At 44.8% G+C, this 17,055-nt stretch overlaps 1 protein-coding gene across 1 annotated transcript in view; it reads left to right on the top strand.

Moving 5' to 3' along the window:
- LOC148020794 (Core-2/I-branching beta-1,6-N-acetylglucosaminyltransferase family protein) overlaps positions 1–17,055 on the top strand; it is a 149,996-nt gene that overhangs the window by 11,712 nt on the left and 121,229 nt on the right. The window contains exon 4 of the mRNA XM_087698604.1: positions 14,198–14,269. Coding sequence (XP_087554730.1) covers positions 14,198–14,269 — 72 coding nt within the window. The remainder of the gene's footprint in view (positions 1–14,197; positions 14,270–17,055) is intronic.

Raw genomic sequence — 17,055 nt, 5'->3', positions numbered from 1 at the left:
AGGACATGACCTAATGTAGAGAGGGAGCGAGCGCTAGAAGCTGACCTAACGCTGAGCGAGCTTGTTACCAAGCGACTTATAGACAATACAGCTGCCGAGCAAAGCGCAGCAGCACTAGCGACCTCATTGTTTGCAGGGCTAGGAGTCAGCCATGGCTTCAAGAGCCAGTCCAAGATTCTTGCAGTAGCCAAGCAGTTGGACAAGTACCAACCTAGCAATGATCTGTATAGTTTTGTAGAGCAGTTTGAGTAGGTTTGAGAGGCCAACGGTCTCACGGACCTTGCCCAACGCTCCCAAGCATTCGGGCTTTGCTTAGGTGACAAGGGTAGAACTTGGTACACTAGCTTAGATGCAGCAGAGCGGAACAAATTCAATTGCCTCAAGGATCTCTTTATCAAGAGATTCTCTGAGGCAGGGTACTTGGACAACCTCATAGTCCGACTAATGAACGTCAGTCAAAAGGGCAGGGGATATAAGGGACTATGTTACCCACATGTGGAGTCTCTTTAAGAGAATCCCATCTAATGAACGACCCAACGAACGAGCGGTCTCCACAATGTTCATCAATGGGATCCGTAGCAACGAAGAGCTTTACAAGGCCTTAGCGAGCAACTCCATCCTATAGAGAGACGTCCTAGCTAGGGTTTTCGATGAAGCCATAAGAGTGGATGACCTGCTTAAGGAGAGGAGCTTAACTCCAGATAACGCTAGTTCTAGATGCTTAGAGAGAGCTGCTACATTTAGTGAGTGATCAGTCCCTAGCACCCAAGACAAGGGGAAGAGCGTAGACCAAAGCCAAGAGCTGACTGAGATGAAGATGGAGATATCAAGGCTACAAGCAATGGTGAGGAGACCAATGCGTCCACACATCCAATGCATGCATTGTGGTGGCAACCACCTCCCAACGGAGTGTCAGGATCCTAGGGGATAATTTGAAAGTCAAGCTGGCTGAATATAGGCGGTTACTTGCCGAGTTCGCCACTACTGGACTCTCCAAAGTCAGATGACGATCAGGCCACATTCTTTTTGAATAAGTTGCCCGAAAAGTACTTCGATTTCATTCAACACATTATCTCTCAACCTAGATTGCCAACCTCCTACGAGTTTGAGTGCCAGTTCTTGCGTTACATGAGGTTGCATGATTAAGTCCACAATAAATCCTCATCACAGCCTTATTTAGAAGAGAGGGGGTTGGTTGCCTCTTCTTCGGGAGGGAAAACCACTAGTGGCAATAACTCGCAAGATGCGAAGGCAAGCCAATCAAAGGGTGACTCCTCTTCCTTAGATGGAAGCAAAGAATCTAGACCTATCTAGCAGCAACTCCCTAAGAAAAGCCGGTGTTGCACACACCGCTAGAGAGCAGGCCATGTGGACGAGGAGTGTCGATCCAAGGCCCAAGGTCTTCCACCTAAAACGCCTCAGCAGACCGTTGCGATTGCACAGTCTAGTGTCACGGGGACGTGGAATTTTGAGATACTTGAATCTTGCCAGTAACATTTGATTAAGTTACTAATCAAATGTGCAAGGTTGTTTAGCACGTGATGCACATGGCAGTTATTTCATAGGAACGGGCCAAGGACCCCGAGGATGCAGTGGGTGTTAAAGACAAAAGTTGTGTTAAGTTATGCCAACTGGGTTTTGGTGGTCAGTTGGTGCCAGGTTGGACCCTAGGACAATTGTTTGGCCATTAAGTGTCAGTGGTGATACTAGGGACTAGCATTAATTAATTAATTAATGCTAGTCTAAGGGTCAACAAAGGTTGGGAACCACTCCAAGTTGCAAAATTAATTAATTCTGAAAAATTAATTTAATGGCTGAAAATGCATTAGAAAGGCTGCCACTTGGCAAAACTTTCCCATGCAACTAGGGAGAAGGCTGTTGGAGGGTGGTGGAAGTTGAATGGCAGCCATTCAGAGCTTGGTGGAGGGAGAGGGGGTGATGAGATTTGGCTCTGAGAGGTGACGACGACTGATTTGTGCGCCGCGACAGGATAGGGGGCAGCAGGTTTTCGCTTTTGCCTCAAGAGAGGCGGCGGCAGGAGAGGAGGGTTCGGCATTTGAGCTGGTGTTTTACCCCCCTTTTGAAGCTATTGGTGCCATCAGATTTGTCATCAGAGCTACGAATCAGAAGATACATTTCAGCTGATTTTCTCTCTTTCTACAGCATTCTCTCATCTCCTCCAGTCTATGCTCAAGTATTCTCAGCAATTCTCAGCCATGGGTAACAGAGTACAGCCAAATTTGGTGGACAGCAGAGAGTTTACTGCTGTAAACCCTAAATTACAGCAGTAATTAGGGTTTAGCAGCCACTTTGGGACCTGTGCCATCAATCAAAGGCATTGTACACTGAAATCAGCACCGGAAATTCGTGGAATTGTGAGGATTTCAGATGCAAGCCCATCTATTGTGAATTTGAGGCAGCATTTGACCAGTTGGGGTTCCATTAGAGCAAGTCCTGGGTGAAAATGAAGGGGCAATTTGCCCGAATGCTTTGCTGATTATTGGAACAGCAAGGGGCTTTTGAATTAGCCAAGAAGATTGTGAAATCTCGGCTTGTAATTTATCCATCAGCAATTGAAATTAAAGAAATACCGAAAATGGCGCCAGTTTTGGGGCCAACAAGGTGTCCACTGTCCAAGTTTATGAAGGTAAAGGGAGCATTTCAGTTTATGTTCATTTGCTAATTGCTGTAATTAAGTGCTTAATCAGGTTAAACCGCCCTATCCGAGAAGGAAGGCTAGTTTCAGTCTAGTGGGGCTATGCCTTCTGCTCTTGCTTCATCTGCTCCTTCAGCACCCGTTGTTGCTGCTGGACATGTGGCTCAAATACAACCTCAGTAGCCCATCTCTTTCACTACTCCTGAGGGACTGGCTGATTGGTCTGTAGGTTCCCATCCTGTTGCTCTTCATGCACCATCTCACCTTCCTCTTCACCTCGTTAGGCGTTCCCTTGGCAGAGCCATGCGACTAGACGTACGCGATGTGGCCACCTTCTTAGCCTAGCATGTCTCTAGGTCCTTTTGGATACCCTAGGTCAATCTAGCATTCATTTTTCTCACTCTTAGAGATTGGGCTCATAAGATTCATTGTCCTTAGCTTTTCCATTCTTTGTCTTCCGTTGCATTTACTCACACACACACACACACACACACACACACACACACACACACACATTCATTGCATTTATTTTGCGTTAGATTTTCTTTCTGTTATGTTTTGCTTTGGAGCATCTCACCACTAATCTTTGTGCTTGTAGATTCTCATCTCTTTTGCAGGGTTTTGTCTTTCAGTGTAGGGCTAACTTGCAGATTGCTTTGGTCCTACTTGGGCTAGAGATGTGGCGATACGCACCGTTCCTTTCATGGTTTCATCATTCTCAGAGTGCTTGCTTTTTTTCCAGCATGGTGGTTTTTCCTCCCAAGGCGGATCGTGCAGCATCTCTCTCGATGCTATCATGGCAGTGACTTCTACCTTGCTTTTCTAGCGGGGTGCTTTATCCACTTCATCTTCTTTCATTTCTTTTGGTTCTCGGCACCATATGAAGACCAACATAAGGCTTCTCTTCCTTCTTCGGCATCTACATCGAGGTTGAGAGGGGGTTCCTACCCTTCTTGGTATTCTACAAGCTTCAGTACTTTGTCTTCGACATCGGTTTCTTACCCCTGTTGTACCTTACCCTTTGCATTGCATGATTTCATTATCTTTGTACTAGGCCGCTTAGGCAAGTGAATAATTTCCCCATGGACACTGTCCAAGTGGCATCTGTTGCATGAGCGTTCTTCAGCATATCGCATACTTTGCATCTCATTGTGTAGAGCACCACTTGAGCGGATCCTAAGCTGTTTCCACCAGTGGCTGTTGTTACCACACGGCCAGCGCCCTGGACCGGTGACCGCCCGCTTGCCTGCCTGCCTGCCTGCCCGCCCAACCGCCCGCCTGCCTGTCAGACTTCCAAGTTCTTGCCCGGCGCCCAGTGCCCAGTGCCTCCTGCGGGCTGCCCGTCGTTCGACTCCCTGTGGCCACTTGTCAAGGTAGGTGCACTGCCACATATGACATCTATGTTTATGTCATATGCATTTTCTTTTTTGCACACAGAGAGAGAGAGAGAGAGCGCGCGTGTGTGTGACGTGCGCGCGCACGTGTATATGCTAAGCTTAGTACCATTATTGTGTGGGTTTGTGTATTGATTAATAATAGCATATAAGTCGGGACTCGACGTGTAGGGAGTCGAGTCGGGTGGCGGACGGGCGCCGAGCGTGTAGGGAGTCGAGTCGGGACTCAGGCGTCACGCGTGTAGGGAGTTGAGTCGCCAGTTGAGACTCGGCCGCCACGTTACGCAAGCAGGCGGCGGGTTGCGGGCAGGCCCCAGCCTCCAGACTCCAGAGTCCAGGGACCAGGTGGATTGTGGTAGGGCCGCAGGGGGCCAGCCTCCACAGTGCACAGTGGAGTCAGGAGTGTGCACTCAGCTCGTGAGCACTGAGTCGTGATGCAGGCCTGACTCCTGAGCAGTGAGGCGAGCCGCGAGGGCCGAGGCGATGGCGGTACCGGCCTCCAGGTAGGACAGTAGGACAGTAGGACTCCAGACTTGAGAGTGTCCTGAGGCGATGGAGTCGACAGTCGACTCAAGACTGTCGAGCGACGAGGATTCCTGACTCCTGACAGTCTCTGAAGTGACTCGTAATGAAATTCAAGAATCAATTTTCAAATTCCGAGTCACTGTAGTCAGTTGAAACTTGACAGTGAGTCACAACTCACGACTCACGAGTTATGACTTATAGAGTCACTGAGTCACAAGTTTTTAAATTATTTTTAATAATAATAATAATATTTTTTTTAAAAAATATCTGCCTTTCATAGGCAAGGCTATGATATTTTTACCTTTCTTTGAGAAAGGCAAATTTTTCATTTTGCCTTTCGCAAGAAGTCTTGATTTATTTCCTCATTTCTCTAGCAAGGAAAATTGCCATTGGAAGGGCTTGGCATGTTGCAAAAATAAACCCTGCTTCCAAGGTCAAGGAAGTCAACTTAGCAGGGGAAGGGGAGAAGCCTCGACCCGTGTTTATAGCTGACGACTTGATAGAGGAAGAAGAGACAAGCCTTGTTGTTCTTCTACGAGAGTACATAGACGTGTTTGCCTTTGTCCTTAGATGAGCTTAAGGGAGTCGATCCAAGGGTAGTGACGCATAACATACTAATGGTCCACGACGCAGCACCAATAAAGCAACGACTTTACCTGATGAATTTGAAGGATGCTCACGTAGTGAAGGAGGAGATAGATAAGCTAATGAAAGCAGGATTCATCTATGAGATAGAGCACACGGACTAGGTATCACCTATCGTGATAGTCATGAAGAAGAACGGGGAGATCCGAGTGTGCGTAAATTACAAAAAAATCAATGCAACAACTAAACAAGATAATTATCTATTGCCTTATACGAGCACATACTTGAGAGAGAGTATCCGGCAAAGAAGCTTACAGTTTTCTGGACGGCTTCTTAGGTTACAACCAAGTGCAAGTACATTCTGATGATAGGCACAAAACAACATTTGCCATTGAGTTGGGGGTGTTCGCCTATATCGTCATGCCACTTGGGCTAGTGAACGTGTCGGCTACCTTTCAACACTTGATATGTACCATCTTCAAAGACATGCTCAAACGAGAACTAAAGGTATTCGTTGATGACCTATGTGTACACTCTAGTTGGACAGAGCACCTGGATAAGCTTCGCACAGTCTTTGAACGGTGTAGGCTTTATAACCTCTCATTGAACCCCTTAAAGTGCCAATTTTGGGTGAAGCATGGATGCATCTTAGGGCACATGGTGTCCAAGAACGGCATCGCCACTGACTTTTCAAAGATTAGGGTTATTGTTGACTTGCCGCCACCAAACAACTAAAAGGGAGTTTAGTGCTTCTTAGGCCACACAGGATACTATCGGCGCTTCGTTCTAAACTATGTGTTAATCACTAGACCACTTTATAAGCTGTTAATTGTCTTTGAGTGGATTGAGGAGTGCCAATGCGCCTATAAGGAACTGAAAAAGGCTCTTACTACTGCACCGATTTTACGAGCCCCAAACTGGAGTATAACGTTCCATGTGCATATGGATGCATCTAAGTTTGCCATTGGAGCCGTTTTGCGCCAGCCCGGTGAGCACAACCTTGATTATCCGCGGGTGAGTTTTACTAGCAGGCAGCTCATGGAAACAGAGATGAATTACTCCACCGCAGAAAGGGAAGGGTTGGCCATGGTGTTTGGTGTAAAGAAGTTTCGATATTTTCTTTTGGCCACACCCTTTACCTTCTTTGTTGACCATCAAGCTCTGCTTTATCTTGTGAATAACCATGCACTACAGGACGCATTGCTTGATGGTTACTTCTTCTTTTAGAGTTTGACTTCTCAGTGGTTGTACGCAAGGGCAAATAGCATTACATAGCGGATCATATATCCGGCATACCCACATGAGAAGTTGCTGGACAAGGCATAGCAAATGACTTGTTGGACACTCACCTTTTTAGCATGTCTAGTGAAAGGGATTTGTTCAGAGGCGATTTGACGCCATATTGGGCAGATGACATTGTCCAAGTGTTAGAGCACGGTCTATCCGAGAAACCTATTGAGAAGGCTAGGCTTAGGTGACTTATTTTTAAGATCCAACCCTATCGGCTAATAGCTGGTCAGCTCTATAGGTTAGGGCAAGATGGATTGCGACGAAGATGCATGTGCGAGCATGAAATGCATGATGTGTTGAGTGAGGTGCATGGTGGAATTGCTGGAGGATATTTCAGTGGAGATACGATAGCCTCCAAGGTACTGCAATCTCAGTTGTGGTGGCCTAGCCTGTTCTGCGATGCTGCTAAGTTCGTCAAGCATTGTGATGAGTGCCAAAGGATAAAGATTCCTGTACGTAAAGACAAGATGGAGCTGACCCTTGTCATAGCGCGACAACCCTTCGAGAAATGGGGTATTGACTTCATCGGACTTATTAGTCTTGCGGCCCAATACTCACAAGCTAAGTACATAATAGTAGCAACCGATTATCTTGAGAAATGGGCTGAAGCACGAGCTACGAGAAAGAATGATACCAGAACTATGGCAAAGTTCCTGCTATCTCACGATTTGGTTGCCCTGTTGAGTTAGTCAGTGACCAAGGCACTCATTTCATCAATGAGGTGATTGCCCACTTACTCTCTACCTTCTTGATCATCCATAGAAAGTCATCAACTTACTACCCTCAAGCTAATGGATAAGCGGAATCAACGAATAAGATCCTAGTGAGTGTCCTTACTAAAGTGGTCTCTGCCTCGTGTAGCGATTGGGACAATAAGCTCATGGCAGCACTTTGGGCCTATCGGACAGCCTATAAAATAGATGTAGAATAGACTCCTTTTGGGCTGACCTACGGAACTAAAGCTATTCTACCTCTAGAGTTCTTTGTCCCTAGCTTGAGGATAGCCATCCAAGAGAGATGGGATGGAAATGAGGCATGGATGGACCTCCTAGTCGTGCTAGAGCACTTAATCGGAGACTCGGCTTCTTCCCACACATGCGTTGATTTGTGAGAAGGCATGCCGTAAAAGTTGGTTTGACAAGCACGTCAAGCAACGAGATTTTGAACAGGGAGACTTAGTACTGTTGTACTCAATCGAAGGTCATAATAAGAAAATGAAGTTTCGGGGGTAGGACCTTTCAGATTTCGCACCATCAGCGAAACCGATAATGTAGAACTCGAAATCCTAGAGGGTGAGGGCATAGGCTTTTTCAATGGCAGTTGCATAAAGAAGTACTACCCGCCCACGCACCCACTACATGAGCCTCCAATGAGAGAGTCTCCTCTCAATGTATGAGTGGCCACTATTACGGAAATTGAAGATAAATATGAGAAAGCCATAGCTCCGTCTTACCTACACAACTGTCATTGCCCAGCAAACATGTACATTTGATGTATTGATCGATGAGGGTGCTGATTTTAATATCTTGACTCACGATCATTGGGTTTAAATTGGAAGACCATAGTTACAGCCCACTAACGCCAAACTCAGCCCATATGGAGGCCGATCATACGTACTTCTGGGAAAGTGCAAGGTTGCTATCTCTATTGAGTTTGAAAGCCTACTAATGATCTTTTATGTGTTGCCGAATGCGAAGGATGAAGGTACAGAATTGCTATTAGGACGTACGTTTAAAAAGCAGACACTTTGTAATGTCGACTACTAGTCATAGCGCATTCATCTAGCCATCGGCAACGTATGTATAATCACGGCTTTCAACAAGGGCAGCGCGGCTCCATAAAAGCTTGCAAAGCCACCGATAGAGCAACCCACCACCAAGCCTAAGGAGGGGGGTCGTGACTTGTCACAACTTGCCAAACCTCAATGCTAACAAACCGCTGAAATCAAAACTATGGCCCAGGAACCACAGCTCAAATTGGTGCGTAAGCACAAAGGCCCACCTCTTAGAAGTAGGCACACACAACCTTGCAACGCTAGAAACTCACACCCAAGAGCTAGGAGGCTGCAGAATAGGCGATACAGGTGAAGACGAACGGTCAAGTTGCGATGGGTTTCCAAAACCTTGTTGCAAGCGTAGTGCTATTACAAGGGCAATGCCTGGATATGGGTGCCTAAAGCCAAAATTGTCAAGGGCACTACTCAAGTGCCACCCTCGAATCCATCTACGCAAGATCGAACAACAATTAAGGAAGCAAGGCCCCAAGAGACCCTCATACCCAATCTTATAGAGCCCAGAGCTACTAAAACCATAGAGCCTAAGATCACTAGGCCGCCGGCACTATGGCAAGTCCATCGATCAAAACTGCAGCTGACTCCCATTGACTCGACTACACTCAGCTTGAGAAGTAGCTGGGTCACTAGTCTCCTTTGAGCCACAAGCCCATCCCATGGTCCCTAAGGATGCCATTACTCCTAAGGACCCATCTGAGTATCGGCCACTAGAAGCTCCCTTGTCTAGCTCATTTCGACCCTACCTGCTAGGAGGTCTTAAGCCATCCTACGAACGACGATCGATCCTCACATTGGCTAAAGACCTAGCCGAAAACACAGGAGACGACTTGGTCACCTGCATCAAGCGCTTAGATGCCATTTTGATCCTACTTGCTAAGAGCTATGAGCGCTTAGACCTAGGTCTACTTGATGCATCCTTAGAGTCAGATGTCCGCTCCTTGCCATGCACTTGGGAGGAATACGAATTCGTGATGGTAAAAACCCCCATGGTCTCGGAGGAATTGATCACCAATGCCGAAATATCTCAAGACCAAGCCATTAAACAATGGCTGATCACCTCGTATAGCAAGAGCAGAGTCACTGCTACGAGCCAAAAGTTAGACGAACTTTGCAAGCTAGCCGATAATGACTCATCCTTCTTACGCAAGTGGTATGCTCTCTGACACCAGTGGGAACAAGAAGGTTGCCAAATCATGACTAATGCTAAGCAGCGACGCGCCATTAAGACATCCGAGTATGATACCACTTACGTAGCTCCTATCTCTTTTAGGGTATTGGCTATCACCCGCAATCAATCATTGGAAGATCATGTCATGAGCCACCTTTACCTAGATCGAGTCCTTATTACTGAAGAAGAGCTACACATTGCTAGCAGGACAAACTCTGGTGATCTTATCACTGATGTCCTCACCTATATCACACACATAGGTATCAAACCTCACGATATGGATTGCCATGTTCAGTTGGAATATAACCCACAATTCTATGCCCGGCTTCTGCAAGGTAATGTCCCGCCCACGTGCACTTAAAACGCCCTTAACCCTTCGCTCTCCAATCCTAGGAAGGATTCAAATCATTCTCGGGGGAGGGAGGGGGTAAGGTGGAAAGGAAACAAGCATAAAAAGAAAATTGGAAAAGAAGAAAGCAAATATGCCTTAAACGTCAATCAATGTTTAAAGGACAACTGAGAATGTGGGAAAAATTATCATGGATATTTTTAAATTGTGTGGATTGCTTGAAGCGGAAATTTTACTCTATACTTACGCATTTCACAATCTTAAGAGCTTTCATGTATGTTTATCTATCTCCTTGTGGAAGTTGACTCAAGAAAACTAATGGTGAGGTATGATATGTGACATGAATCTAAAATGGCAGCGCAAGATAAATGTGGCAAGCTCCCGTTCATGGAAGAAGAGCAAACAAAGTACGGCTTGACAGTAGAGACGAGGGGTTTCAGCTAGTTCACGCTGAAGCATATCCTAAACCTAGAAGACGCCATCACGGAGGAGCCAGCCGTAAAACAGCTCGTGGACTAGTGCAATCTACAAAAGTACGAAGAGAAGGTCGGGTAGGCTATCGATTACAGCAAGTGCGCAGAATTTCTGAGAAGCTTCGATGCTGAAAGAAACTGTGGCACGGTGATGGTAAGAAGAGGAGAAGACGGCTAGAGGTGGAGTTGAGCCCTGCGATGGTGGAGAAGGCCCTGGGTTTAGCCAATAGGACCGAGAAATGCCCAAGGAGAGATGTGTATACATGCTAGGGGTGAGCAAGGCTGCCGTGCACACAATTGATGGGATAAGATTGGTGGATATCCCAAACCCTGAAATTAAAATGTAGGCAAAGATGATTCATGTCCTCTTCTCCACTCAAAGATACAATGCCCTTATGAACAAAATCGGGGTACCATTGCTTGAAAGCATTGTAGCTAGATCTTGAGATGAGGTGGACTGGAATGCCTTTGTGTGCAAGACCATCGAAAACTTAGCAAAAGCCTTGGCCATAGGCGCAGGAGTAGTGTAAACGCCCCGAACAATGTAGTATGCTTAACAATTATGATATTCGCTTGTTTTCGAGATTTAATATAAAAGAGAATGAACACTTAAAGCTGAAAATGAAAATTACTCACAAAATTACAGCCATGAAAATGTAAAAGTAATGGAGACAAGATTGAGGATTGAAGATGGGCAAAACCGTCCCCCCCCCCTGAGGAATGTATTTCTGCTCAACCCAAGTCCCTTAGGGAAGAGCTCAATTACAATCAACCTGAGAGTGAGGAGAAGTAATTCTCACTCTCATAAGATCATGCAAAGATGTACAAACATACATGCATTATCTATTATGCAATGATAAGAACCGATTTCTTTATAGTATAAGAGAAGAAAGAGGGGAAATCAGCCTTTCTTCATCGTTGATCAGCAGTACATGGATAGGGCTTGCTTCTTGTTGCTAAAACGGAAGAAAGAGCTCGAGAAGGAGGTGCTGTAATGAATTTACAGGCTTGCTGTCCTGTAAAACAGCAGTGATAGAAGAGGGAATATGGAGGAATTTGATAATGGAGAAGTGGGGGATGATGATGGGGATGGATGGGGTCAGTTTCTGGCTATCTGTGGGTGCTGTACATGAGTTTACAGCAAAGAAAAATGATGCTGAATGAAGAAAAACGAGCTCTTATTTATAGGAGAGGGAAGAGCTAGTACAAAAGGGGAAAGTGGAGTAGCACAAGACAAGTGTCCAGCCACATGTCATGAGATGTGACAAGTGGTGGAATACTTGGAAACTTGTGTGACAAGTGTCTTGACACTTGTCTCTTCTCTATGGCCTTCCTTTTTGGGCTGAATACTGTCAAGAATAGAAACAACCCTGCTATTCTTGTTGTGGGCAGGAGTAGGACAGCTTATGGGAGATTGTACCGGAATGCATTGACAGCCTTGTTCCTTTATGGAGGGCTTAAATCAGGATGCATTGGATGTGCCAGTTATAGCCACGGATCTGGCTATGGATGTAGAAGAAGATGCTGTAGAAGAAGGTATGATAACATGCTTCGATGAGATGGCTTCACCCCACCTTGAAGTTTAGCCAGTTGTCAAACGCAGAAAACATCTCCATGAAGACTTCACTACTGCTCTTGAAGCCCTTGGCTTGGGTGATTCTCCGTCTCACTTGTATGCTCAGGTGACCTCCACTTTGGAGGATTTGCAGGAACTGAATTGGGAACAGTTGCTTGAGTTCGCGAATTGTCGATGGGAAGAGTATGTTGAGCATAGTTATCAAGCTATCCTTGCCTGTGTGGAGGAGGAGGTTCTCGATACATAGGTGCTGCCTCAAGAAATTCTTTGTTCTTTTTCAGCCTTTCATGAGTGAGGAGTTATTCTCTTCTTCATGGGCTGGACTCCTGTGCTTGGCAGGATGTGATAGTGGCTGACTTCTCTCCTTTAGGCTAGTCCGTGTGGAGGACATTTTCGCTAGTCCACGTGGTTTCTATGAGGTTGTGCTTCTTTCTACTTCGGCATGAGATTTTCTTCTCACTTTACTAGTCCCTCGTCTTTGATAAACAATTGGTGCATTGTGTTTCCTAGTGTCCAATGGCAGATTTCCAATGTTCGCTCAAGCAGGCATGCCCATATGGGTGGAAGTGGAGTGTTGCTCGGCTGTTTAGTGGGCCCTTCTCAAGGGTGCTATGGCTGTAGTGGGTCATGTGTCGGTGCTGCCTAGTTTGAAGGCAACCAACAGAAATTGATTGTGCATTCTATGGGATACAACTATAAAGAGACCCAACTAGTTGCACCTCTCAAGGTATCACAGTTTCACAGCTGTCCCATGGTTCTCGTCTTTTGATAGAGTACTTGAGCTTGAATTCCTTCATTTTTGGATTTAAGTGACTAATGGCTGTCTCAGAGACTGGTAGTGGTCTACTAGCCTTTCTATACTACTGGTGGCCCTGAATTGAACGTAGCCCATCTCTTACATTTGGACTATTATCATAAAGTCGATGTGTTGCTTAGCAGTGAAGATCACCTTGTCCTCATTTAGGGGGTTCTTGATGAGAATAGGCCGGTGTACTGGAGACATTGGCAGCGAAGGCCCAGGCCCACATGGCAAAATCTTGTCAAACATCTTGATCCTTTGTGTTTGTCTAGTCCCAAGGTGCCTCTTGCATTGTCTTCCTTTTTTATTTACTGAACCCATTGTATCTGGTTCATGTATGATGGCCTAGAGCCACCCTGCACTTTGAGAGAGAGAGAGAGAGAGAGAGAGAGAGAGAGAGAGAGAGCAAAGAGAGATTTGGATACTGTTCCATGCTCCTATTGTGCCGCCTACATGATATGAATATTTGTGTCTATGTTTTGGTAGATTTTTGGCTTGATTGGACTGCTGGGATTTTCATGGCTGGCAATAAAGCCTGATGTAAATACTTTCATCTAATTTAAGCTTCTTCACAAAAAGAGAGAGAGAGAGTTTGGCATTATAGGCTTAATGGAATCATGACTGATTATTTGAACAAGACCTTATTGGAATTTTCTTTTGTATCAGTTTTATTTTTTTGAATGAAAGTTTCTATGCCATTTGGGAACTCTGCGATTTGTCTCTGCAACTAAAAACAACTGAAACAGAGTGAACACAAACACTAATGCAAAATTGAAGAATAAAGATAAAGTGAATGAATGAAATGTGCTGAATAATGAATGAATATGTACACAATGCCAAAGGGCAGAGCTGTCCAACAGCCGATGGCTCTCATCGAAGCGGGCTGAGGGACGTGTCAAAGGGTGTTGTCCACCAGAGACTGATCCCAAGTCCAGAAACCACCATTGGAGCTGAAACCGATGGAGTATGCAAGCAGCAAAAACACAGCCTCTAGGAAGAATGGCGGAGTAGGATGATCCACTAGGAGCAAGGCAACAGCGATGTAGCCCGTTCTAGAGCAAACACAGTTTATCATCTAAGTGTAGATCAGGAGGGTGGCTGCTGGGAAGGTAGAGAAGGTGCTGTAGATGTCGAGGGCCTGTTGCCATCGCTCTCCTGTGTCCCATGTGACTATTAGATAGGTGCTAGAAGTAGTGTGATGCCAAAGAAGGTACAGGCTGAAAGTTTTCATTGAGGGATGTGAAGCTGTTTGTTGTGGCATCATCAGTGTCCCCTCCCCGTTGGCAATTCCAGATTTTTCACCTTTTGTGGCAATGAACTTGTTTGGCTGACTGCAATTCAAAACGGGCTATTTTGTCAATGTTTAGGCATAGTTACACTGATTACGTTGGAAGGCTTTAACTTCGTGTCTCATCCTGTTTTTGGAAGGAAAATGTTGACTTTCCACAATGTGTTCTGTTCTTAGCTAGTTACAGTCAGAGTTTTAATGAAATCATATGCTTTCCATAAAATGAAGGTGTTATCTCATGGTTTGAGTTTTGCAATCATCTCAAGCTAAATCAGTTTCATTTTTATTGTTTTGAAACACAGTTGTATTCCTCTCTACAACTTTACCTATATTTACGATTATGTAATGGCTTCACACAAAAGCTTTGTAGACAGGTAAATACAAGCACAATGCTTTTAATTCTGCTATGCGTGAATCTTGAGACATGGATTGTTTCAGCTTTGTTTGTTGAAGTTTATCTTGTATGTTGGAAAAGCAATGATATTTATTTCTTTATCTTCATCTTTGTTTAGCCTTTGGGGTTGATCTCTGTCAGAAAACAGGACTTTTGAAAATGGTTGTGGTATCAAGACCCATTTTTCTTCTTCTCATGTCTGGCTACTCATCATAGCCTGAAGTGCACACTTGCAGCATAAGTTTGGGCTTTTGAAAATAAAACGGAACAGTTTGTCAATGGCTACTAACAAGCATGCAATGCAGTGAGATCATTTGCTAAACAGTTGTGGTTTCAAGACACATTTTCCTTTGTCTCCTGTCTGGCTACCCGTGATAGCCTCAAGTGCACACTTGCATCATAAGTTTGTGTTGATTTAACCTCTATTTAGCCAGTGCCAAGTGAATCTAGCACCCTCTTTGATATGTTCAGTTCTCTAGGAGTTGCAGCTTATACCAAAATGCATGGCAAAGTATTTCCAGGTTATGCACTCTTTCTGGTCATAGCCATTGGCCACAATGGCATTCAAGCAGGTGTGTATCCTAGTTGCAAAGCACCTATCCAAGCTTTTTTGATTCATTTGGAACGTTGCAAGTTCAATGGTATATTGTATAATTGACAAGACCTCACGTGGGTTTTATTTCTCTTTATGTTCCCAAAGCCACTGCATTTAATAATGGCGGGAATGCATCTGAGTTCAGGTGCTTCATGTCCAAGCTTCTTCCTATACTTTTCTATAGAGAAACAAGAAATGTCTATTTAGAACTATCCCTACTAACACCCCATCCCTTTGTGAGGAAATTTTTGGAGACTCATAGGTCTTTTCTGTTTTAACCCAATATACTGTCAGAGTGCTAGCGGATGCACATACTGATCAGAAAATGGAATGCAGGAGGTTGATCTCCTCAGCTCTCTGGATTGTCACCCTTCTCTGTATAGGCAATATGTATGTGGTAACTGTGCTTGACATGTGCAAACCATGAGGTCTCATGTCCTACTTGAGCTAGCTGCCTATAGGCCTTGAAGGCTCTCCTAAGTAGTCTATTTGGATGCATGTTGCGTACTTAGGATCTAAGACATTGACCCTAAGAAGTCATTGTTCAGCTATATTCCTATTTTGTTCTTTTGGAATAGGGTTGCATTTGCATGCATATGGAATGTTTCGTACGGTATTGTTTTGTACGGTTTTGTATGGGATCCGCGCGTTTGTGCAGTTAACTGTTAAAAAGTGTCAATTGGCACCCTGTTTTGAATTCCCTCTTTCTCTCCCTCTCCCTCTCTCTTGCTTTCATCCATATTCCCTCTTCTCCCTTTCCCAAATTCCTCCTCCTTTCTCCTTCTCTTCTCCATGATGCCTAAGCCTCTTCAAGAAGCTTTTTATGTATACATCACAAATCTTGAGAACACCATGGGCAAGTCAATTTTCTACTAATGGGCTTTGAAGTTTTGTGGGAAGACAAGTAGCGTGATGAGGCTTATAAGTTATCATTCATTCAACCAAGGTGGATGGTCAATGTGGCTCATGTTTCCAAATTCCTTAATTGTAGTCGATGATATCATGAATAAATACAACTGCCTTCCAATCAAAGCGGCAATGTCTCATTGAGCACGACAAAGGCTCAAGAGAAGGTAGTCACCCCCGACATGGAAGTGGATGGTTTCGAAACTCCTAGTCCATTTACCTCAATGACCTTGGGCTCTACCACTGAGCAAAAGGTCCAAGAGACACACTTTACTGCAAGAAGCTATAGGTGGTATTTCCAATCCTTTGTTTTTCCTCAAAGGAGCGGCAAAGGTGTAACGTACCCGCCTTGATTACGTGACGGATAACGTTTTAGTAATTGCCCAGAGTTTACCTTCCAGCCGTCGCCATCCGTACTCTAACCAGAATGATCGGATTTTGTCCGGCTAGTTAACCCTAGGTCTACCCCGCAGGGGAAGCGTCTTGCCGTTACCTACGAAGGACCGACCTGAAGGTTTCTAATTGACCTAACAGTCACCTATCAACAACTAGCTCACACCCGGAGGTGTCCTTCGAGAGGCTTCTTGTCTGGAAGGAGCGGCTGCCATTACCCTTGGTTCATGGAGTATAACACTTCTTTTCAGTAGCAGACTAAGGATTTATGAAATCCCTCATAGTGCTTTGGCACAACCGCTGTACCTCTTCTCTAATATAATTTACAGTTTGAATTCTGAGACCAAACTCTAGGTAAGTCAGCAAATCAGCCCTTCCTAGAGTTTCTTCCTAGCGTTTATTTTTGGGGAAACCTCTCGGCTAACCGAGACCACCCTGCCATAGGACTGGATTCCTCGAGAATCCATCCACCTGCTTTCCTCTATGAAAGTTCTTAGTTATTTAATTACCTACCGCATTACGTGAAACATATAAAAAAAACTTCATTAATTAAAAAGAATCCTTTTATGCAAAGTTATTTGTTTGCGTAATTTACTCATGGACATACAATTAGACGTTGCTTCCATGTTAGTAGGATCATTCATGATTTCCGCTTTTGAAATCTTTTTCTTCGGGGCCATGACGGAAATATGATTCGTGGAAGAAGAAGAAGAACACGGCAATAATACCGGTTGGCAAGGGTGTAAGACTCTCGATGATGATGATGGATATTGCGAGATTCAATGATGTAGGCCTCGCGGATGGTTCTTTTTGCCTCGTGGAGAGCAATACTTCTCTCTCTCTAGTAGACAGAATAGGCACGAGAGTAGATG

This window comes from Lygodium microphyllum, chromosome 18 (genome assembly GCF_053477565.2).
Source record: "Lygodium microphyllum isolate KBCC chromosome 18, Lygodium_microphyllum_v1.1.10, whole genome shotgun sequence".
Classification (NCBI taxonomy): Eukaryota; Viridiplantae; Streptophyta; class Polypodiopsida; order Schizaeales; family Lygodiaceae; genus Lygodium; species Lygodium microphyllum.
The sequence above is the reverse complement of the archived record's forward strand: the minus strand, read 5'-3'. Positions and strand labels throughout refer to the sequence as shown.